General features: G+C 39.9%; 1 protein-coding gene across 1 annotated transcript in view; it reads right to left on the bottom strand.

Annotated features, from left to right (window-relative positions):
- Positions 1 to 287: 287 nt before the first annotated feature.
- RAB31 (RAB31, member RAS oncogene family) overlaps positions 288 to 23884 on the bottom strand; it is a 65083-nt gene continuing 41486 nt past the window's right edge. The window contains exons 5-7 of the mRNA XM_027650983.1: positions 22434 to 22540; positions 15470 to 15579; positions 288 to 3995 (exon numbers count right to left, since the gene is read on the bottom strand). Coding sequence (XP_027506784.1) covers positions 3898 to 3995; positions 15470 to 15579; positions 22434 to 22540 — 315 coding nt within the window. The 3' untranslated portion in view covers positions 288 to 3897. The remainder of the gene's footprint in view (positions 3996 to 15469; positions 15580 to 22433; positions 22541 to 23884) is intronic.

Genomic DNA, 23884 nt, shown 5'->3' with positions numbered 1-23884 from the left:
ATGACTTTAAACTGACAATTTATCACTGACTCTGGTTTAAATAATTAAGGGTAGGATAGTAAAATGTATCACTGTATTAAGACAGTCTAATTATAGTCAGAATGCTTACACATGTAATCTATCTAGTCATGCTTATTACCATGTGCCGTGAAGGATTAGTGAAGACATGGGATGACAGGTAACTTTTCTAGGTATCGATACAGACCCACGTTACACTGCAGCATTTCAGACAGACATGCTGTACCATGAATAAAAATAGTTTTTTCCTTTTTTTTTTTGAGTGTCACTTTATTACTTCAGAATCTCAATTCTTGAATAATAATGGCCTTTTTTAGATTTCTCAGTCTGCAAGACAAACTTTTTCTATAATATGCCATTTTCATGCATAAGAATGGCAAGTCAACAATTGTGTACCTATGTGTACCTATCTTCTTGCTACCTTTGATCTGCAACTTTAAGTCCGTAAAGCTGAAATGATGATTAACAAAAAAATGTACTTACAGAATACAATGTGCAGTATATGAGAACCAGACATAGTGAAAAAACACTACATGTCAGCACAACAATATAAAACAGTACTTATATACACACACATATGTGGAGCATATATGAAAACCAGTTCCTTCATAATTCTGTTTTTAAACTAGTTCACGACAAGCCAGAAAAGCAAGTCACCCACAACTGGACAGTCACAGTCTCGAGTCATGGTGCAAACAAGCTCCACCAAATATCCTTGGCACTACAGCCTGTGCCTCAGTCCTGCTGCCAGCTCTCTTGAGAAAACAAATCTTGGACAAACCCAGCACCAGCTGGCTAACCTAGAAAGGCAGCATTGATATTACTATTATTCCTATTATTACAGACGATCAGCTACAGAGTCAGGTGCTCCAGTACAGTAATTTAACTTTTCACCAGCCATTAACTACTAAGAGGAATTCCAGTTGCTGCTGAAACTTTTGACTCTGAGATTGGGGGATTTTTCTGTGCCATTCTTCTGGCTGTTTATGAATGGTAGTGGTACTTTCCAAGCAACACAGGCAACAAAAGGAAGCAGAAATCATTGATTTTACATTTGAAAATCACAATTTTTATAACAAATCCCATTTCAGGAGGTGTGTGAAAGCTGCAGTTTAGCTTTGATGAACAGCAGAGAGGCAACATCATCGTTGAAGGCGAGCCCTCTGTTCAGAGAAAATGAGAGATGCTCTGCACAGCACAGTGGCCTTTTATATTTTCAGCTGTGACTTCAGACTTCCCTGCTCAAGCTCACAGTAAACCAAATATCAAGAACTTACACAATCAGAATCCTTATTCATTTAAATCTTTTTCTTGAGTAAAAGTAGAATAAGGTGATTTAGATTTGACCCACCAAATGCAAAAACATCTTGAGCCTATTTAGCATTCAAATTTTAAAAATCTGCCAGACATTCACTGTTAAAACTTCCAATTTTAAACTATTTTAACATATAACTAATAAATCCGTTCTGATTCATATTCTGCTCAATGGCAGCTGTGAGAGCTGGCACTTAGGACAACATCCCAGGCAGATCAGCATCATTTGCCAGTTCTAGCATAAGTTATACAAGGTACTTGCAGAATTGTCTTACAAAGTTTTCAGACATCTCAATTAGGATTTAGTAAGTGTTGAGATGCCATGTTAAAAAAAAATGTTACAATGATTTACAAAAGCTAAAAAAACAGTTATGCATTACTGCTATACGTTGAACTAAAATCTATGACATCTTTAAAAACATGGGTTTGATCTCACCTTGTTTCCTGGGTAAAAGGTCTAGCCTTTTACTGGGTTTTACTTAGGAGGAACCAGATCTCTTGCAGCACTGGGTCATGGGCCCATAAATTGTATGAATTTGTGACGCTGGTAAGTTTGATATTTCTTTACCGCTGAAGGCCAGGTTAAGCTCTCCCTCCACAGCCAGGTGAAAGAGTCAGGCACCACTGGAAGACTTGGTTGTACCAGGAAGGGATTAAATGTTCCCTAAAGGAGCCTGTCTCTCTCCCCAATTACCAAAAACGATGACTGCTGAATTTTCACTTAAATAACCCGGGATTATCAGTAAAACAGTTGCTGCAATGAGTCAGAGACATGGATCATGTATCAGCACAGGTGACAACTGAAAGTTTACCCAAAATATCCAAGGGCATATTTTCAAGTATGAGTGCTTTCAAAGGAGGCCAAAATATGGGAGAAATGGATTATATGTGAAAAACAATGCAGTTTAGATTCTTAGATAAAATCCAGAGGGACATTTCCCACCTATAACTACTCTAAGCCCTCTGGAGACAAAATGTTCCTGTTGATTTTATCTGGCTCTGTTTCAAGCCCTAATAATTAGTGACATTTATCAAAGCAATCTAACAATCAGCCAATAAGGTCTGCTTTTTATGTATAAACACGGAAACCACGCTCTTAGCCTGCCTGTTCATGATTTATTGTGCCAAGCTGTTTTTCCTTTTTGTTCGCTTTTCATAAGTTCCCCCCAAAATGTGCAGTGACGATAATTTTCCTCATAAGAGAACAAATTAATGTTGTGGAATGCAGGCTGGGCTCTGGTTTTGAATCTGGCATTTCTTACCCTAATTCCCATTTCCAATGAAATTGATGAAGAAGATAAATTTGGATTTTATCATCTCAGTCACACAAATTCATAAAAGATGGAAGTGAAAAACGCATACAGTTTTACATTATTACCAGTTCATAACCATCTGTAGGATTTTTTTCCTACACTGCATTTTTCAAGTGCATCATGCTTCAAAGATATCACACAGTGGGTCTTCCACACCACAAATGAGAAGACTACTCCACAAATTCACAGAATTACATTTGTAAACAAACATTCAGGTTTGTTTTATTAGATTCCAGCCTCTAACCCCAAATTATATTGTGCTCTCTTAAGCAGTTTTTGTACAGAAATATCATTCTCTGAACTTGAAGGTCTCTTGGAGCGCAGCAGTGAGATCATGCGGAGTGAGGCACTGTGGCATCCTCTTTTAGAAACCAAGGAATAGGCAACTTTGAACAGACAACTTTGGTCTGGGGCACAGATTTGGAGAAAACCTGGTAAGTAGTGGAGATTAAGCCTGTATTTACGTTCTTTCTACATTTTCAGTAATTAATGAAGCCTACACCCTGCACAGGGAATCATTCCAGTCATTGCACAGTGGCTGCATTTTCACTTCCTTCTGAAGCACACTCGAAATGTATGGGGTCCAGCAGCCTCCTTCATGACAACTCCTTCTTTCACATACACAGCACCTCCTGACACAGATTTTGACCTCTAGTATGTAAAAACTGCATTCACTCATCCTTGGGATCCATTTTCTTTTCTTCAGTTAGCAAATTCAGTCCATTTCTTGCTGATGTTTACTGAAAGTGTGAGATGAAGCTACAGATTTACAAAAACAGTGAAGCAGAGTCCAGCTAAAAAGATGGCAGCGAAGCCACAAAAAAAAGCAAATCAGGTTTCAGGTTTTATGGTGGGTTTTTTTCACCCTATTATTACAGAGAAAACTCTAAAAACATGCCAAGTCCACTTTGCAATGTAAAAGATAGGTTTTTGCAGCAAAACTAAATTTGATATATAAACCAATCTTTTTATTAAAAAAACCCCCTCAGTCATTGGTTTAAACAGAGAGTTGGAGTGATGTGACTTTGTAATTTTGACAGGATATTAGAGAGGATTTTCCAACTGGGTTTTGCAAAATCCCTTTGAAGTAAACCCTTCTGCTTCTGGTCCTTGCGTTATTGCTCATGGGAAGTATTGAAATTACTGCTTTCAAGATAAGGAGCCACGTCACTGAGATCGCAAAGTCCTTTCTCAGTGAAAAAAAAGGCAAATGGTGCTGTTTTTCAAGTAAATCTAAAAAGATCAAGTTGGGTCAGCAGCACCGCCTACCCGTCTGTGAAGTCTGCTTTCCAAGTTTGATTGCTCCATTGTTACTGCTTTCATGAGGATCTAAGGGTGGAATTTGCCGACCTGAAACACATGAGGAGACAGTGAGTTCAATTTTCCTGATATAGTAACAATACCACATGCAGGTAACAGTTAGAAGAATTTAGCTTGCATAAGAATTACATCTGCGAAACTTCACCAGAAAACAACTATCTCCTGTATATCTTGGATAATTTTCCTTGCATCCTGCTTATGAAAAAACATTTTCACATTTTAAAACATATATGAAATATGGTTATTGAGAATGCATGAAGTACACCGGAATTATATTATCCCTGTATTTAAAAAAACCAGTTATCTTACTGAGCACCTTACAACCAAGAAAGAGAAAACTCTCAGCTTTCTCCTAATTCCACTCGAATGTGAATGGCGCAAGTTTAACGAGACCATGCCTGTCCTAAATCTGCATGGCCTTTAGTCCTTGCACACTAGAGTTTTACAAAGCACTGTAACTAAACACACGGTGCCTACACTTGAGAGAGAAAAACAAATCTGTTCTTTCCATTGAAACCCTCCCTCCTTTGAATTGTGCCCATGTCCTTCTAATTGACAGCTTTGATTACTTAACACCACCCCCTCCCCCGCAAACTCTCCTGACTTTTTAATCATCTTATAGAGCGATTATTTCAAGTGTTTGAAAGAATTTCAGCCATCACAGGAGAGCTAGACATCTCTCCTGGGGCGGCAGGGCACTGCTCCAACTCCATCCCCGTGAGCTCTTTTAGTACTGTTGCTTGCATCTTTTGTCTAACTGCTTTCCTATTATTGGACTTAATAATTAGAATTATAAATGGAAAAACAAGAACCTCCCAGATCTAATCTATCCTCTGCCTCTGGTGTGCACCTGGCTTTTCCATTAAACTCTTGTGTGATCTCTCCATCAGCACCTTGAGATCTTACAGTCATGGTAATGTACTTTCTCATCACTTTGTGCATTTCTTGGAAATTTTTCTCTGAAGCTGAATCTACTTTCTATGAATTACTCCTTGTTTTACTATTACCCATGCTAAATAACAAGAGTTAAAATCTTTAACATTTGTTATATGCCACTTTCAGAGAACGCAAAGTTCCTGTGAACAGCTCATCATAACCCAGGCAGATTATACAGTTTAGATTTCCCCATCCTTTGCTTCATTTATTCACAGCTCTCTTACCAAATGTTCAATGAGTTTTGCACCTATGTTGAAGCCTGAGTCCTACAAATTACTTGGGGGAGTGGTTGTGGGTGGGCGAGTTAAAAGTATTCAGGTAAAATCCAATCCCAAAGCAAAATCTCACCTCTAACACTTGCCTTTAAATTACCTTTGGCCAAGACTATCAAAATTTCACCTCTATTATTTAGTCAGTTCTGCACAGGTATGTTATACAAAAAAAGTGTGACTTCTGAAGCAGATATCTTTTTTGTACAACTGAATGTGAAAGGGAAAATTCCTCACATTCCTAATAAGCTGAAGATACAGTATTTGGTCCAAGAGACTGAGAAATGGATATCTTGAGGGTTGAAGCATGTATAAGCACTGACATTACACTGCTGAACCCTATTCAGGTCACTAAAATATCAACTTTACACCCTGCTTAACATTCTGTTTGGACTTCATGCTTGTAAAGTAAAATAAAAAGCAGAATAGGTGGTTATAGACCCATCTGTTACATGCATTTAGTTCTGTTGGCTTTGTTTGGAGATAGAGAATCCACTAATTTTTAAAACTTTAGAGAATATGAAGAACATAGTATCGGCTTTCCAAGTAGGTACCACTGATGTTGTAGAGACCTGGAGAGAACTTCTGCATTAGGTACCTACTACTTCTCAAGTGCTTTCAAACGCAGTCCCAGGTAAAATAAAATCCTGTCAATTTAACTCAGAGCACAACGTAGCTAAAAAGACTAATCTACAGACACGGTTTCCATAGTGTGCCATTAAGCAAACACCCTGTAAACATTTGGTTCTTCTAACAGTCACTTTGGAAGCGGAGAGCTTTAACATGCAAAGTAGCCTAACTTTCATTTTAGAACTCCTCATTAAACAATGCTGTTATCTCTATTTGGTTTTCATTCAGAGTTTCATATTTCTTATGAGTTTCAAATCTTTTCTACAGTACTCTTGACGTGTATGCCAAGAAGCAGGCAAACTTATCTTTGGAGCAAAAACCTTGCAGGCTTCAAGGTCAGCAAGCAGTTTGTCCAGTTCAGACCAGGACACAATGTATATTGTTGAGAATCCCCTGGATTTAATTCACTTCTCAAAACAATAAACCCCACACAGATAACAAGTACAAATAATAAAGACAAAAAAACTCTAGACATATTTGCTGGTTAGTTATTCTAGCCTTTGAACTTAAGTATTTTTGTCATGAACTAGCTGTGTTTTCTGCTGCTTGGATACCACCACCACCACCACTCCCTTGAGTTCCTTGAACTCAATGCAAGGAAATAAAAGTTTAAACAGTCTAAACTTTTTTTCAAGTTTGAGAATATTTTTTTCAGTAGGTGAGTTTTCTCTCACTTACTATTTCTCTTATTACCAGAATTAATAAACCATCAAGTTAAATCATTTTAGTTTTAGTAACAAAACATCCCTGCCCAACCAGCTTTTATCATGACAGGAGTAACTATTTTGGAGCACAGAACTCAGTCTAACACCTGAGAACCAGCTCCACAGCAAATGATACAGTGATTTTTCATCAAGCATCAGGGAAAGTGAATAAAAAAATCAGTCAGAAATTTGTTTGATTTATTGCCTTTCCCTAGGCCTCCCTGACAGCTAGTCCCATGGCAGATGCTATACCAGAGAAAGGCTTAAGCAGCACAGAACACTAAGGATGAGCAGTGAAATGCTGAGCCTGCATCCACACTTCCTGCATCTAAACCAGCTCAATCACTATTGCCACCTAAAAGCACTGCGATCATCTCATCTTGTCATTCAGCTCCTGATAAATATGGCATCAATATTGCTGACACCAACTCAAATATAGCTGGCACTGAGTGAGGATCAACAGAGGTCATAAAGTGAATTAATTTTAGAAAGTATATACTCATTTAAAATTTGCATCTCACTGGCATCCATAGTCTCTTTTCCAGACCAATAAAAAATACCCCAGTATTAGGTATCGTAAATTAGCACTGCTGTAGGTTATTTCTTTCATGCAGGTCATGTCAGAAAGGAGCAGCAGTGCTCTGACATCCAGCCATGCAATTCTCATGCTGAAGAGATAAAAAGATTAGGGTAATTCCTGCTCTGTAAAGATAGTCAGCTCAAAAGGACCATGAGAGATTGAACTCATAGAATCATAGAATGGTTTGGAGTAGAAGGGACCTTGATCATCTCATTCCAAATCCCCCTGTCATAGGCAGGGATGTCATTCATTAGATCAAGTTGCTCAGGGTCCCACTCAACCTGGCGTCGAACTCTTCAGGGATGGGGCGTCCACACCCTCTTGAAGCAACCTATTCTCATCTGTTGCTTAACTTCAGATGACAAACTAGACCACAAATAGAGTCTTTGCTCTGTTTTGCAGAGCAGGGCACAACTAGCCAGCTTGCCAAAGGTCACCAAGACCACACCTTAGGATTCCAGATGAAATGGTTAATCACACAGAGAATGTGTGTACATTTATCTAATAATTCTGCAACTAAACCGGTGAAATGAGGAACTCAGGGATAAAAGATTACTGAGGCAGTATACAAGTCTCACATGGTTTCCCTTGCTGATATTCCTAACAGAGTTGCTGACTGCAATTTAAAAATTTGATTTTGCATTGGTATTATTAAATATATGATTGTATATTTTGGTTTCATTTCACTAAGATTTAGACCATGTATCACAGATTTTGTGCAACAAAACTGTAACCATGCACCTCCACATATTCCTGCAGAGGTCTTTGTGACCTCCATTATCTCATTCCAGTAAACACACCACAGTGTGTCAAATAATAAGCATCACAAGAGGCTGCTCAAATGTAGGGTTACAGAAGTTGTCAGTTCTGAAGTGAACTATCCAGGTTAACAGGTGAAAAGCACTAAAGCAATTGCATCTCCTCCTTTCTGGCATGTTTGAGCTGGGCTGAGGCAGTCCAGGATGAAGGTCAGAGTCTTCTCCAAAGCCTGGTAGAGTTCCAATTCCTGCTACTGAATCTGAGATTTATTAAGAGATTAATCAGCACTGTGGGCGTTGCTGTTCTGAGAGTGCCAAAGGCAAAGAGATTGGGAAATGGGAGGGTGTGACAAGAGATAAACAAAATGTGAAGGGAGAAAAATGAAAACCGTAGCAAGGGAAGCAAGAGAGACAACAGGGACTGGGTTCAACTCAGTGAGCAGAACTTTGAAGAAAGGCGCATGGGGATTGCTTTGCTGGAAGCAGGATGCATCATCACAGTAATAAAAGCTGCTCACTTTGTTCCTTTTGGAATGCGATGCTCCAGTTAGAAGCTGTGACATCCATTAGCTCAGAAAAAGCAGGCTCGGAGTTGAGCTTTATGGTTTTGTTTGGGTTTTTTAACATGAAACTATTTTTATCCTTTACCTATACCTAGCCTGCATGAAAGGAAAGGCTGGAAACAGCCTTAAAGCTGAGCGTAAGGAAATAGAAACCCCACAACTGTTAGCATGCTGTCAAAGGGACAAACACAACAGTGCATTGAACAGATACTTGTATAGTGTGGAAACAGATGTGTTGTGATCAGCCTGACCTGGCACCTCCAGATGATGAACTCAACTCCCAAAGAAGCACAGTCCTGCTATCTTAGACAACAATTCTGCTAATGGTAAAAGGCAGAGTGCTGCACCGTGGCTTTCTGTGCATTTCTCTCCATCTTCCCGAAAATCATGTACAGCATAATTTTTAAAGGGCTGGAGGAAGGTGAGGTTTTTGTTAATGGAGGATGTGAGATCCATTTCACTCTGCCCCAGAGCAGCAGCTTGGCATCTATCACAGCTCAGGTGAGCTTTTCTAATGGTTCCCCTGAGAAAAGATCAACATTTTCAAGCAGTGATACGACAGCTATACAATGGCCAGAACCTCCTCCTCAAAGTGTCTGCTGTATCACAGCAGTATGAGCCACCACAAAGCACTGCTCTCTATAAACCTCATTAATAAAGAACAGCCATCTGTGAAGACACGACAGAATGAAGCAGGCACATCTTATCCAACAGTTTTGGCAGTTTTCTGGACCTGTAGGACTTAAAATAGTCACTCTTCACATCTCCCCAAATCCTTTCACACTTTGAAACCCATTTCACTGCTATTTTAGAAGTTGCCCATGTTCTCACATGGGTCATAAAGTCTGGCCCACTAGTCTGACTCTAATTTCTTCTTCTCCCCCATATTTAGAGTGAAGTCATGTTTTCCCCAGATGACTGCTGTTTACTCTTTACTCATGGTGTAACTTTTCATGCAAGGGAACACATCCTTAAAATAAAATCTATTGCATAACTAAACATAGTTAACTTGAAATTATTTTAATACTCCTAATAGGACATCTAACAGCATCTCCATGCAAGAAGATAAAGCCTTTGTTTGGTTTGTTTCTTTAAGGCAAAGGCATAGATTGCTGACACTGAGGTTCTTGCTAGGAGAAGCAGCAATACAACTACATTTTGCTCATTTAATGAAAATTTCCAGAAAAAAACCCCCAAAACGTAACAAATATTTTAATCCTGCATGCATCAAAGTAAACAGCAGTAGTCCTAATGACTTCAATTACTGAGAGATCTAACTCTGATTCAAGGTCCTGCTGTAATTAACTGTGGGCTGTTTCAGTTTATTTACTAGTTTACATTGAGGAGCTCTCCTTGTTTGGAGAGAAATCTCATACCTCATGTTTAACTTCAGGAGTAGTCCAAAGGTCATTAAGTTTTGTTCCATTCACTAAAATTTGAAATTAAGAGGAGGACTAATCCTATAACACAGAGAACATAAACTGCAAAGAATATAATCTAAAATATAAGTTCAGACAATGTTTTTCAATCCTTTTACACTCCCTACAAAAATTCAATTATGAGTTTGGACTACCTTAAAAACTGGTGCATGTGAATTGCTTTGTAACGTAAATGTACTTTATTTTCTTAGAATAACTTTCATAGACCTCTTCAAAGGAATTCACAGATACCTGCAAATTAGCAGATAACAGGATGAAAACCACCATACTCATCACTCACAAAGCTTGAAGATCATCCATCTGCAATTCCATCTGTCCAAGTCCATCTGAGTCAATGTAAACACTGAATGTCTGCTGGAAGGATTCCTTCCCCATTCCACAGACAGACACTTCACACCGTCCTCTTTAGATTGTCCAGTATACAATTGGTTAAACTGTAAACTCTAGAGACTGAGTTTGATTTGTTTTTTTAAATCTCTGAGTATTTCTAGGAAACAAGTATTTGGGTTACATTAAATATTCAATATATGAGCTGTTGGCAAGGCATCAGAAAATCAATAGCTTCATACATTTATAACTGAGCATTTACCACATGAAAGGCTGAATCCCAAGACAGAAACTGGTCTAATTAGGAAGCCTCATCTAGGAAGAACATTCTTATCTGGATTTTTAAACATCACCCTGTCTCTCCTCCTCGTAGTACTAGCATCAGTAAGACCGAGTGTGCTAACCACTCTTTACACACTCTCCATAAATTGATTCTGATAATCTTGTTCCCCACTTCTTTCTCACCCTCAACAGAAGATGCTGAAATGCTTCAATCTTGCCCCCTTTGGTAGCACACTGATCTCCAACATTTGTTGGATGGGGCCCTGAGCAACTTGATCTAGTGGGGGGCACCCCTGCCCATGTCAGGGAATTGGAACTAGATGACCTTTAAGGTCCCTTCCAACCCAAACCATCCTATGGTTCTACGATTTGCCAGATTTTTTTTGTTGTTGTTTGTTTAGGCAGAAGTTTATTTCATATTTCACTTGGCTAGGTATTCTTCAGCAGCTTACTTGTCCCACCACCTGCTCACCTTTGGACCTACTGATGCAGACTAGTATTAGCCTGGGAGGTACAGCCTCAGCTTTGCCATTTACGGAGGATGGCTTTTATGTAATCTGCTCTTTCGTATCTGGGGCACCTTCACACTGAGGTAACAGGCAACACACGCAGGCTGAGGAGAAACAGCTGGGCGTGTACTAGATTTGAATAAGGTAACTAAGGCTTATTTGAGCTGCTAAATGAACAGGTGTCTGAAAATTGCAAGGGTGTGATTGCCACTAAATGATAGTACACATGGGGCAGCTTGTTTAGTCTTTGAAAACCAGCCAGGCACAAACAAAGGTCAGTGGACAAAGGTCAGCCCTACAACCAAGAAGGGGCAATATAGAACACGGTATAGCCCCCTGCACAGGCACAACTTTATTATACTATGGTTGTATAATACATTACTGGCATTTTTGCTGCTGCTAAAGTATAAACTAGTTACGGGGAGTCACTGTGCCTATGATTCTTCTAAGGCTGGGAATAAAAAGTTAATAACATTTGATCCTATAGAAACTCAGCTATTAAAAAAGAACTATTGGAATACATGAAAAAAATACTGTTAAGCCTTTTTAATGTCAAAAAACTCTAAAGAAAGACACTGGGAAAAAATTAGCTCAAGTGGGGAATATACAACTGTATTAAAAATATTCTTCTTTACAGAGACATAAATCAGCCACGTGATATTTCACAATCACAGCAAGCTTTCAGTCAGGCGCTGCTGAATGCAACCAGGGTAAGTGTAGTGGCTTGCCATTTGAAATCACATGGGTACAACAGAAACCAGGAGCTGCAGCCCATCACTCAGCTCAGTGCAAACCCTCCAGTGCAGAGAACGCTAACTTTGCTGACTTAGGCAAATAAGGCTGAGGAGGCAGATTGAGCATAAGTACACAGACTGCAGAATACCTCTCCTGCCAAATTTGACCCATCCTCAAAAATTCAGAAACTTTTACTGATTCTAGTCATTCACATTTTGTGTTTTCTTGATAAGAATTAAGGACAATGAATTTGTATTGAGACTGTGTTATGAAGACATCCCTCTTAGCAGCCAAATCCTCAAATTCTGAGAGAAAACTTATTTAAAAAAATCTTTTAAGCATAATGTAACATAATAATCTTAGAAATTAAGTGATCTGTCTATAATTTCTATCATTTATCCAAGATATTTCTAGTTGTCAGCAAAACATCCCAGTTCCCCCTTTTCTTCTTTACACCTTCTTTATATCATTATGATAAGTAAGTTTTTCCCATTATACTATTTCACTCTTTTCATAACAGTGTCCCTGGAAAAAAGACAGTTGTTAGACACCTTAGGAAGGAAAAATGTTTATGTTAAAAAAGCCCTGGGAAATGAAAAGCATAAGTAAGCAGGAGGTAAATTGTTTAGCTAAATTAAAATGAAGTCTACCCTTTCTGTTTGTGCTATCAGTTTCAAGGAGGATTTAATGAAGAAATTCTCCACACATGTTGGAATAGTCTTCCAAATCTAGGCTGTAAAACAGACAACACATACAGTCCAACTACAAAGTCCAAGGTAAACAGAAGCTGCTGCCTCATTGTTCAGAGGCTGGAAAGCTGCACGATGCCCTTCTACAGCGGCACAAAGAGAAGGGCAGGAGCTCTCAGGCAGCATGAAAGCAAAACCAAAGCTGCAACGTGACTTCCAGGGCACCACACAAACAAAATTAGTCAACAGAGCAGGAGACATGACCTATGAAGGATTTCATACACTGAAAAAGCAGAAATGCTGCTATGCAACTTTGGCAGAGACAGACTTTTTTGGAAACTGCACCAAGACTGAAGTGGTGTAAAACATCAGAAAGTTACTTATAAATATCTGCTGCCCAGTCATAACCATACTAATTAATTCTCCTGCTACTCAAGCATTTTTCACTTGGTTTCCACTGTATTTCCATAAACATACACTACCAACTTTCTCCTTTCTTTCTGCTGAGTGCTCGATAAGGTCACAAGTACATCCACTGAGACCAAATATTTCTATATATAGAAATAATTGCCTGTGGAATTAAGTGCACTTGCCTGGGTATCTAGTTCATACTAAACTTAATTTAGCTGATTTTCCTCATCTATTATACCCATTATTAGGGACGGTGCACACTGCCAGCAATGCATATCAAAGATGGAAACTAATTATCTAATTACATGGCGAGAATGAGTTCTTCCGCGAGAACATTCACAACCATCGGACGAACCATCGGACGCAGACAAACAAGTAAACTATCACAAGGAAGAACCAGTTCCTCCAGACAGCCACGTTACACACACCTCTTTTTTAAAAGGAGGAAAAAAAAGGTAATGTATTCTAGGAATACTGGTTCTCAATTAACCATTTCAAATACATCCCATGTACGTGAAGCAAACACTTGAACAGGCCATATCTCAGGCGAAGTGTGGTAGATAATATCGGCTGATTATGCATATGTGAAATAAAATAAAGTAATTGCAGAGAAACAAGGCTGAGTTTCTGAACATACTATCTCCTAGGTCTCTGCACCTCAGAATAGGATTCACAGAGAAGAGGAGCCACCAGTAATGGAAAAGGGTCAGGTCATGGAGCTCTGAAGAAATCTCAACCCATATAGTCTGAGCATGCACAAGGAGCAAGCCAGTGTCACTGTAAGGCTGCTCTTTATCATCCCTATTGTTTTTGAAGGGTTGTGGAGAAAGGTAAATGTAATGTCTGTCTTCAAAAAGCACAATAAGAAGCCATGGATCTACAGGCTGCTTAACCGCACTCTAATTCCTGGGAAAACCACAGAGCAAAACCCTGAGAAGCTGCTTCTGAGCACAAGATGAAGATGACCAGGACCAAGTTAGTATGGGCTTAGTAAGGGTTAACCATGTGCAACCAACCTCGTTGCCCTAAATGACAGTATGACTGGATCTGTGATCGAGGAAGAGCACTGGATGTTGTCTACCTTGATTTTAGCAAAGCTTTCAATACTTTTCCCTACAGCATCCTGGTACATCCAAGTTGGGATGTCATTGTCTAGACAGGACAACTGTTAGCTGTGTGAGAAACTGGCTGGATCATCATACCCAAAAGGTCAGTGGTTAACGGTACTCATCTACCCCCAGGCCAGTTACAAGTGGAGTACTTTGCTTAATACCTTTTATCAGCGTCCTGATGGACGAAAAAACACACACCCACTTCAACGCTCAGATGATACCCAACTCAGGGGTGTATTCAATATCCTTGAGGGCAGGGCTGCTGTTCAGAGGGTCTCAGGCTGGAGGCAGAGATGGGTCAACAGGAACCTTATTTACTTCAGAAAGGACAAATGCCAAGCCCTGCCTGTAGGAAGGAAGAGCCCCTGTCCATGAGACAGGCTGGGGACTGGCTGTCTGGAAAGCAAATCTGCCAAAAAGAACCTGAGGGCAGCAATCTGAGTATGAGGCAGCAGCATGCCCTGACAGCAAAGACAGCCAGCAGTATCCTCAGCCATACCCACAAGAGCTAAGACAGAACATCAGATAAAGTGGTTATCTCCTTCTAGATACAGTCTAACATCAGCTGGGTCACATTTGTTTTGGGCCCCCCAGAAAAAAAACGTTGACAACCTGGCACAAATTCAGAGGAGGGCCACAAGACAGTCAGGGCTGGAGCACTTGCCCTGTGAGGAAGGGCTGACAAAACAGGGCCAGTTCAGCCTGGAGATAAAATGGCTTTGGTGGACCACAAAGCTGTTTGTCAGTACCTGTGGGAAAGACTCCTAAGAAGACTGAATCAGGCTCTTTAGTGAGGTGCATCCAGGACAAGGAGCTATGGTGGCTGTGAATTGAATCAGGATAGGTTCTGGCTTGATACAACAGGGTGAGGATGTCACTGTGAGGACTATTTAAATACTGGACTCAGCTGCCCAAAGAGGGGTTTAGCCAAACAATGGCCCAAGCATCCTGGTCTGAATTCACTATCAAGTCTGCCTGAAAAAGGAAGTTGGACTAAAGGTCTTGTGAGGTCCCTTCCAGCCTGAAAAGTCCTTCCCACTTGCAGAGAGAGACCAACACCGGAACCCCTAGAAGGCAGACTAAATGAGACATTTTTTCTTCTCCTCATGACAAGTGCTAGTTTCATCATGTTTAAAAGACCTGGAACGAAATTTATGTTGGGGCTGTTTTTTAAACAGATTCCACTGCAGTAACTACTTTCTACTTATCAATGTCCTCCAGGAGCATTTATCAACACTTAAGTTTTTATCAACATGATTGTAAGATCAACAGAATTGCCTTTACAGCAGGCTTCGTCTGAAACAGAAGATGTGACCCAGGTCAGAGTTTATATACAGATTTAGAATAAAAAGGCTTATCCTGTATCTATTATGTTTTGCTCTAGTGTATTCAAAGTATTTCTTAGTTTACCTGTGCATAAACAGCAGCCATACTACCAGATCAGTGGGATTTATTGATGTCCTTGGGAAAGTAGTTTATAGACCCAAAACAAACTGCTATTTTCAGAAGACCCCTGAATAACCAAAATGAATTAATTAAATAAAGGGAACATTTACTTACTTATTCCTTGAAAAAGTTCTTCAATATTAACAGCATTCTTTGCACTGGTTTCAACAACAATTGCACCTATAGATTCTGCATATTCTTTGGCGTCCTTCATAGGAACCTCCCTAAAAAAAAAAAAAAAAAATTAAAACATTTACGAATAAAAGAAGTCAAATTAAATAAAAAAAATTGGGGGGGGGACCCAATCTCAAACACAGCCTGATCAGAAAAGTATTAATATGCTCTTCTTCTCGGCAAAAGTAATACTATCTTTCTTCATACGGTATTTAGATTATCATATTCAAAATATTAACATTTCAACAGTGATCAATCTACAGATTTCTGAGACTTGCTGTTGACTTCATGCCTTGAAAGAAAAAAGATAATTTAAATGACAACCCATTTGTTTATATTTTAAACTTGACTTCGATAAGAAAAGCATTAAAATGCTTGAGAAAAGACACACAACTCTGCTGATCCAGGCAGCAACCAGCACATACCAACTGTTCAAACAAGATAGGGTACAAATGTTGTGGATGAAAGCGATAAGAGCATCGCATGTCTTGGTCTTTGCAGCAAGGAAACGAGAGATTCTGAAATAAATATGAAAGCACATCAGCAACAGCGATCTGTGAGTGCCAGTTCACTGGGGAAAGACCACTATTCTGTGCCTTGTCACCGTAGTGACATCACCTTAAAATCACCGGTAGAACGCCCTCATTTTGTAGCCAATACTTCACATGTCAAAAGCTGGTAAATGCAGTTTTACATACAGTAAACTTCCGCTTCAGACAAGCAAGCCCCATGCTGACCTTGTATCTGCCTGAGCCAAGTGGCAAAGATGGATCTGCCTGTGTCTTCTGCTGTCTGTAACCACCTCCATTCCTAATTTCTGAGCAACAGTTGAGAATCTGAGAGACTGAACAAGCTAACAGGCACCCAAGGTATAACCCGATTAGGGGAGCACATGTTGAAACACCAGGCTGCTAGCATGATTGTTCAATATATCAAGTGTTGTTTTGTGTGGCTTTATAGATCTGTCGCACATGCAGAATTTACACCAACTCCTTCACCCCACAGCTCTGATATACCAACTCAGACTCCTCAACAATTTCCTCCAAGCCTGAGTGCCTTGGACTTTAACAGAAGGTACCTACGTGGGATCAGAGCAACACAATTTCATTATTAGCTTATGGAGCTGTATGTTTTAAATAAATCAGATCTGCTGCTCATGGGAAACAGAGAGAGAGCCAGAATAATTGCTGGATTTATGACAAATCTTTTTCAAAGAAGTAGCCTACAATTCCAACATCTGGATTCAGAGCTTGTTTCTATTACTTGCTTCTTTGTATTGTCTTTATATGGCAGAAGACACAGGGAAGGCAGCATTCCCCTTACTAATTGTGAAATGGTACCTTGGCTTTTATTATGAAAGATACTACTATTTGCACATGGCCCTGGAGATAAGAAAAAAGGAACTTAACTACATAACATAATATTCAAACAACAGTAAAGGAAGAAATTTGAAAGCATAGGGTTATGTAAGGAAGACTGTCAACTTGTGTAATTTGGATAAGAAAGCAAACTTCAGGAGTCAAGGAAACAGTTATGCAGCAGCAAGTAACAATATTCCAAGGAAGCATCACAAAACCTTGTAGGCTTTCTCTGATAACATTTTTAAAGGAAGCTATTAACGTCCACAGCACACGGGCAATAAGCATCATGCCATCCAGTGCTGCCGGCACCAAAAAGGCTGCATACATCAAGTGGACTTATCATAATCTGGATGTCAGCACTGTTAAGATGTTATCTTGTCAAAAAGGAAAAGTACAAATGCTGGAACTCTAAGAAAAGCGATGACTACACGCAAGATCGGGTGAAGAGGGAAGAAGGCAACAACCATCACTGGAGTGCTGAGCAAGTGTTATTCCAAGGCTACAGTAAAAGTTAGAGGAATAACTTTTAGAATCATCACAGAATGGTTTGGGTTGGAACGGACCTTAAAGTTTGAAATTCCCTGCCATGGGCAGGGCGACCTTTCACTAGAACAGGTTGCTCAAAGCCTCATCCAACCTGGTCTTGAACACTTCCAGAAGTGGAGCATCCACTGCTTCTCTGGGCAAACTGTTCCAGTATATCATCACCCTCATAATAAGAATTCCTTCCTAACATCTAATCCAAACCTACTTTCAGTCTGAAACCATCTCCCCTTGTCCTGTCACTACATGCCCTTATAAACAGTGTCTCTCCACCTTCGTTGTAGGCTCCCTTCAGGTACTGGAAGACCACAATTAGGTCACGCTGTAGTCTCCTCTTCTCCCAGTTCTCTCAGCCTTGCCTCGTAGGACAGATGCTCCATCTCTTTACTCATTCTTGGTGGCCCTCTTCCGGACTCACTCCAACAGGTGAATGTCCTTCCTGTGCTGGGGACCCCAGAGCTGGATGCAGCACTCCACGTGGGGTATCACAAGAGCAGAGTAGAGGGGCAGAATCATCTCCCTCGACCTACTGGCCCCGTTGCTTGTGATACAGCCCAGGACACAACTGGCTTTCTGGTCTGCAAGTGCACACTGCCAGCTCATGTCCAGCCTCTCATCCATCAGCATGCCCAAGGCCTTCTTGGCAAGGCTGCTCTTGATCTGTTCATCCCCAGCCTGATACTGGCAGCTGCCCTGACCTTGTAGAAGGTGCAGCACCTTATACTTGGTCTTGTTAAACCTCATGAGCTTCCCATGTGCCCACCTCTTGAGCTTGTCCAGGTCCCTCTGGATGGCATCCCATCCTTCAGGTGTGCCAACACCACCACTCAGCATGGTGTTATCAACAAATTGCTGAGGGTGCACTTGATTCCTTCATCTATGTAATTAATGAAGATATTTAATAACACTGGTCCCAATACAGATCCCTGAGGGAGACCACTTGTCACTGGTGTCCATTGGAACTCTGAGCCGTTGACCACTACCCTGTGGACGTGACTGTTTAACCAATTCCCTACCCATCAAACAGTCCACAAGACGAATCCATCTCTCCAGTTTAGAGAGAAGGATGTTGTAGGGGACTGTGTCAAAGCTTCACAGAAGTCCAGATAAATGACATCTGTAGCCCCTCCCATGTCCACTGATGTCGTCACTCCATCATGGAGGGCCACTAGGTTGGTCAGCCAGAACTTTCCCTTGGTGAAGCTGTGCTGGCTGTCCTGAGTCACCTTCTTGCCCTCCATGTACCTTAACACAGCTTCCAGGAGAATCTGTTCCATGATCTTCCCAGGCACAGAGCTGATGCTGACAGGTCAGTAGTTCCCAGGGTCCTCCTTTCTAGCCTTTTTTAAAATGGGTACAATGCTTCCCCTTTTCCAATCACCTAGGACTTCATGACTTCTCAAATATAATGGGGTATGGCTTGGCAAATACATAGCCAACTCCTTCAGGACTCTGGGATGCATCTCATTGGGTCCCATAGACTTATGTAAGTTCAGGTTCCTCAGGTGGACATGAACCTGGTCTTTCCTTACAGTGGGAGGGACTTTGATTCCCCACTCCCCATCCTGCTGTCCATCAACTCAAGAGGTTGGGAAGAGAGGCTGCCATTGAAGACTGAGGCAAAAAAGTTGTTTGAGTACCTCAGCCTTTTCCTCGTCCATTGTTACCAGTTTTCCAGTGCTGTTTATCAGAGTGAGTACGCCTTCTTTAACCTTCCTTTTCTGGTTAGCATATCTGTAGAAGCCCTTCCTGTTATTCTTTGTATTCTTTGCCAGGTTCAGTACCAACTTCACCTTGGCCTTCCTCACCCCATCCCTACGCAACCGTATTTCATCTTTATACTCTTCCCAGAATACTTGTCCATGTTTCCTCTCTCTGTGCATTTGCTTCTTTCCCTTTCGTTTGACCAGCAGTTCCCTACTCAGCCATGCTGGTCTCTTGCCTTCCTTGCCTGATTTCTTGCTCCTGAGGATTGCCAGCTCTTGCATTCTATGGAAGATTTCCTTTAAGATCTGCTAGCTCTGTTCCATTCTGTTCTGAAAGACATCAATTATTTCATTTTATCCTTTCCAAATTACTCTATTGACTTAATCTCCCTTGAAATTTTCTGAATAATTAGTGAATAAAGAAGTATTCTGGATGCATGGAGTGAAGATCTGAGCATGAAATTCTGCTGAATTCTCTTAATCAGGGATTTCCAGTGAACATAATTTGTTAAGATGCACCACATTTTAAGGGAAGTGAACACTTCTTAGTTGCTGTTATGACTATTGACTTCTACAATGCTCAAAGAAGTATTTTGGACACTTACAACATTTTAGCATTGAAGTTACAGCTCCTGTCTTTGAAATAACTTTTTAGTAACCTGTCAGAACAACAGGACACATATCAGAAGAAAGTATGACTATTACTTAAAAGTATGCTGAACACTCAGCAGTAATAGAGTTGACAATACTACAACAAAGATAAGGATTTATACTTAATAAAATTGCTTGCCTATCTGTAGAAATTCCTTCAAAGTGGAGAATAAATTTACTTCAACAGAGCACCAAAAACTGATGATAGTCTATTAACAACACTGAGGAAAAGCAGCACGACCCATAAGTGTCCCAAATACATCTTGGAAGCTTAAAACCAGATTCTAGATGCTAATCGAGGAGGGTAACATGGTCAATGATTATGAGAAATAGTGTCAGTCTTTTCCCAAAGGAAGATAATCAGTCCTTATTGCTTACATTCATTCCTCCTGACATTATCTCCTACACTCATAGAGATGGCAGAATCAAATCAACTTGAACTGGGTCAGCTTGTCCTCTTTTGCATCTATTCGTGTTGGTCTTAAAAGCAGCTGTCTCTCTGATATCCAGCAAAACATCTGCCAAAAGCTCTACAAAACCAAAGAGAGATGCCAAAAATGCATACAAACAGCAGCTTCCTCCTGTGCGCTCACATCATCTCATTTTTAAATTCTCTGTGCCTGAAGGCATGCATTGGAATCAATCATTGGAAACAATCTGATAAACTGCTGACACATTTCACCTAAAATCATTTTTAGTGAAGTAAATCTCAAGATATAAAGCAGACAGATGCATACAGCTGCATGCATTGCATAAACAATCAGATTTCTGCAAGAACTGTGAAAATATATCATGTACGAGATAGTCTGCTCTCTATTTTTCCACCAAAATCTCTTTAGTTGGGCACCACTGGATGACTTAGAAAGAAAAAAGATGGGGGATGCAGAAAGAAAAACTGCACAGAAAAATGTTCCCAAAACTATTCATAACTACAGGGAGAAAAAGCCCTCTCCCTAAAAAAATCAAAAAAATTAAGAGACATTAGCTCATGGAGTATGCTGAGGACCATTCACACAGCAAAACAATTTGCACAAGGAAGAGCTGTACTGGCTGAACAGAACAGGAGCAAGAACTGGATGACCAGCAATGAGTACACTACAGGTAGTGGTTGATAATAATGTTGTGAGAAGATCACAGTTGCTCTGTGAGAAACGCCAGTACTCCCACAACGTTTCTGGGGTGCAGGTTTTTCTTCATGTCCTCAAGTCAATTTGCCTCTGGTGGAACTGCATTTAAAAGCTAGCTGCCATGGCAAATGCTTCCAAAAGCAGGGGGAGGGCTGGTTATGGATTCATTTGCAAGTGGTATCACGTATCACAGTCTCCAAACTTATTACCCTTGAGTTAATCTGGCTATTGTATCGCTGGGGACACTTACGCAATAAATTTAAAGTGACTTTCAGGGCAACCAAAAACTCTGATTTGTGCTAACTGGTTTTTGGTTTTATTGTTGTAATTGTCCTTTCCTCTTGGAAGCCTTTAGGTTTGTCTTTTAGGACTCACTTCCACCATGTTGACAAGCATATCACAAAATCACGCAGGAGATGACAATACACAGCCTGTGTCCCCACTTCTTAGCCCAAGAGAAACTAGGAGTCTCCTAGAATCAGAGCTTGTTCACTATTTACAGCAAGCAGTGACTTGCAGTTTTGTGTTGGTTCATGGCTGATAGTAGCAGGGTGTAGAACGAAAAAAAAAACCAAAACAAACCAAAACCAAAACCCACACAGGTCCTATCATTATATGGGGCTTGATTCAATAAAGCACTGCATCACTTACTTCAACTTACACATGTGCTCCAGAGCTCTGGTGAACCTGGGCCAAAGTGTGATTATACAACAACAGGGGAATATATTTGAACAACCATGAGAGCCTATAAGGCTCTAAGAGGACAGCATCAAATACAGTCTTTGAGTATGTACTCTTAGCTGAAGCAAGAAATAACAGTCATGGACTGACACAAAGAATCACTACTGTACAGCAGAATGTGCTTCCATTTCCTGAAAGGATAAATGCAAATCCAAATCAAGCTAACAAGCAGAAGAGTGATTCCAGCTTCACTAGCATTCCAAATAACACCATCTCAGCTCTTCTGCACAAGCATGGATTCAACCCTCCCCTTTTTTCCCAGAAGGTTCTTTGCTTCATGCAGATGACAAGCTTTTACTTGATGTTATGCTATTAAAAAAACCAATACACTTTCTACTTCCAGTGTTATGGGACAGTTTCAGTTGTTGCAAAGCACAATTCTTAAAGCCCTCTGAATAACACTTTTTTACCTTAGGCCCATTCTTCTAGCTTTACATTGTTGGTTTTGCTCATCCCTTATCACATTCTGCACATTTGAACTGAATGGAAGGGGTAAAAAATAAAACAGAATACTTTTTCATTTCCAGTGGTTCAAAAGCTAAAGGTTGTAGAGATTATACAAACACAGAGGAAGGGCAGTAAAAGAGAGGTTAAAAAAAGTACATAATTCAAATTGTGCTGTTGTTCTTGAGGTTTTGCATCACTAGAATCATTGGTGTCAGAAAGAACCAATACAGCTGGCCAAAATTATATACTATTATAACAATGAAAAAAATTGTTACCTGAAGTAAAGAAACGATATAGTTACTGCAGTGAAAGCAACAAAAATTATTACCTGATATCAGAAAGATCACATTTGTTTCCAGCAATGGCCATTACAATGTTTTCAGGACCATGTTCTTTTAGTTCTTTCACCCATTTCTTCAAAGTATGAAATGAATCCTAAGTCAGAGAAATAACAAAGTAAGTTAACAGCCTACTCTCTATCAATGTGTTTGCTTATTTTTCAAGTTAGAGGAACACAGCTTTGACAGTATTAATGAAATAATAATAATTATATAGATCACAAAACTGAAAAATCATTGATGTATCTATGCAATCTGCTTTTCAAGATTTAGGTTATAGGACTTCTTCAAATTAATTCTTGAACTTGGATATTTCCCTCTTTGCTGCCTCCCCCTCCTCCTCACCCCAAAGCAGCACTGAACATTGAATTTTCAGTGATGAAGAAACTAACCCAGCTCTTCTAAGTTTGGATAGTAGCTAATTTCCTTCACTTTCAATATGAGCATCATTTGTCTAATTTCAACTTTTGCCCAGTGGATTATTCTCTCAACCACTGTCAAATTTTTGGTAACATCTAGGAGAGCTTCCGCAGTGATGCCCTCCCCACTGCATTTCCAAATCTGTGACCTGTTAAACCTAAATTTATTCATTATGAAACCAAAGAGACTAGTGACAATTCACTTGGAGTTTTTCCCCTCCAAGCATAAAATTCAAAATTCAATAGTAAAGAATTTTTCTATTTCTTTACACTAATGAAGTAATAGCATTAAATCACTTTTGTTTCTAGAGATTCTAATTATAATGCATGGTTGAAAGTATTACTGATACTCAAAGTGAGCTCCCAAATAAATTATAAATATTTTTTCCCCCTTCAGAAATGCACATAAGACTTGTGTCTAAATCAGCAATGGTTGTATCAGTATCAATGAAGGTAGAGCACCACCAGTCAATTGGGAAAAAAAAAATCCATTTTGCTTTAATGATTAACACTGAATGTTAAGTATCAGAAAGTGAAACACATATTGGCCTTCCTTTCCTATTTTCCCTTCTTTATCCTGAGAGCTGTTCCACATAAGCTTGGAGAAAAAGGCTGGCAAAACAAAATTATCTTCTTACAATATATTACAAGATCAACTGTAAGATATTTTTGACTTAAATATGTATCAATCCAGCACCACTCACTTTTCCTCGCCTTTTCTTGGCAAAGTAGCAAAGGAGAATAGAACCGCTGTGCAACGGTGACCACCATCATCAGCGACAGATCATTACACTAATGCACTGGAGAACCAACCCAGCCCTCTCAACCTAGTGCTAAATAATTCAATTGGCAAGAAAGGAATAAAATGATAGTGAACTGTCATGACCATCCATCCATTAACACCACCTCTGACTCAGCTTTATCAGCAGGGGTTTTCTTCCAAAAGCCTCTTTCACTGCATTCAGCTAGAATCTCTTAGCTTTCTCTGCCTGAGAAATGAGCCAGAGCACTTTAGGGTCTGA

The sequence above is a fragment of the Corapipo altera genome, unplaced genomic scaffold, assembly GCF_003945725.1.
Source record: "Corapipo altera isolate COAL_440 unplaced genomic scaffold, ASM394572v1 24, whole genome shotgun sequence".
Classification (NCBI taxonomy): Eukaryota; Metazoa; Chordata; class Aves; order Passeriformes; family Pipridae; genus Corapipo; species Corapipo altera.
The sequence above is the reverse complement of the archived record's forward strand: the minus strand, read 5'-3'. Positions and strand labels throughout refer to the sequence as shown.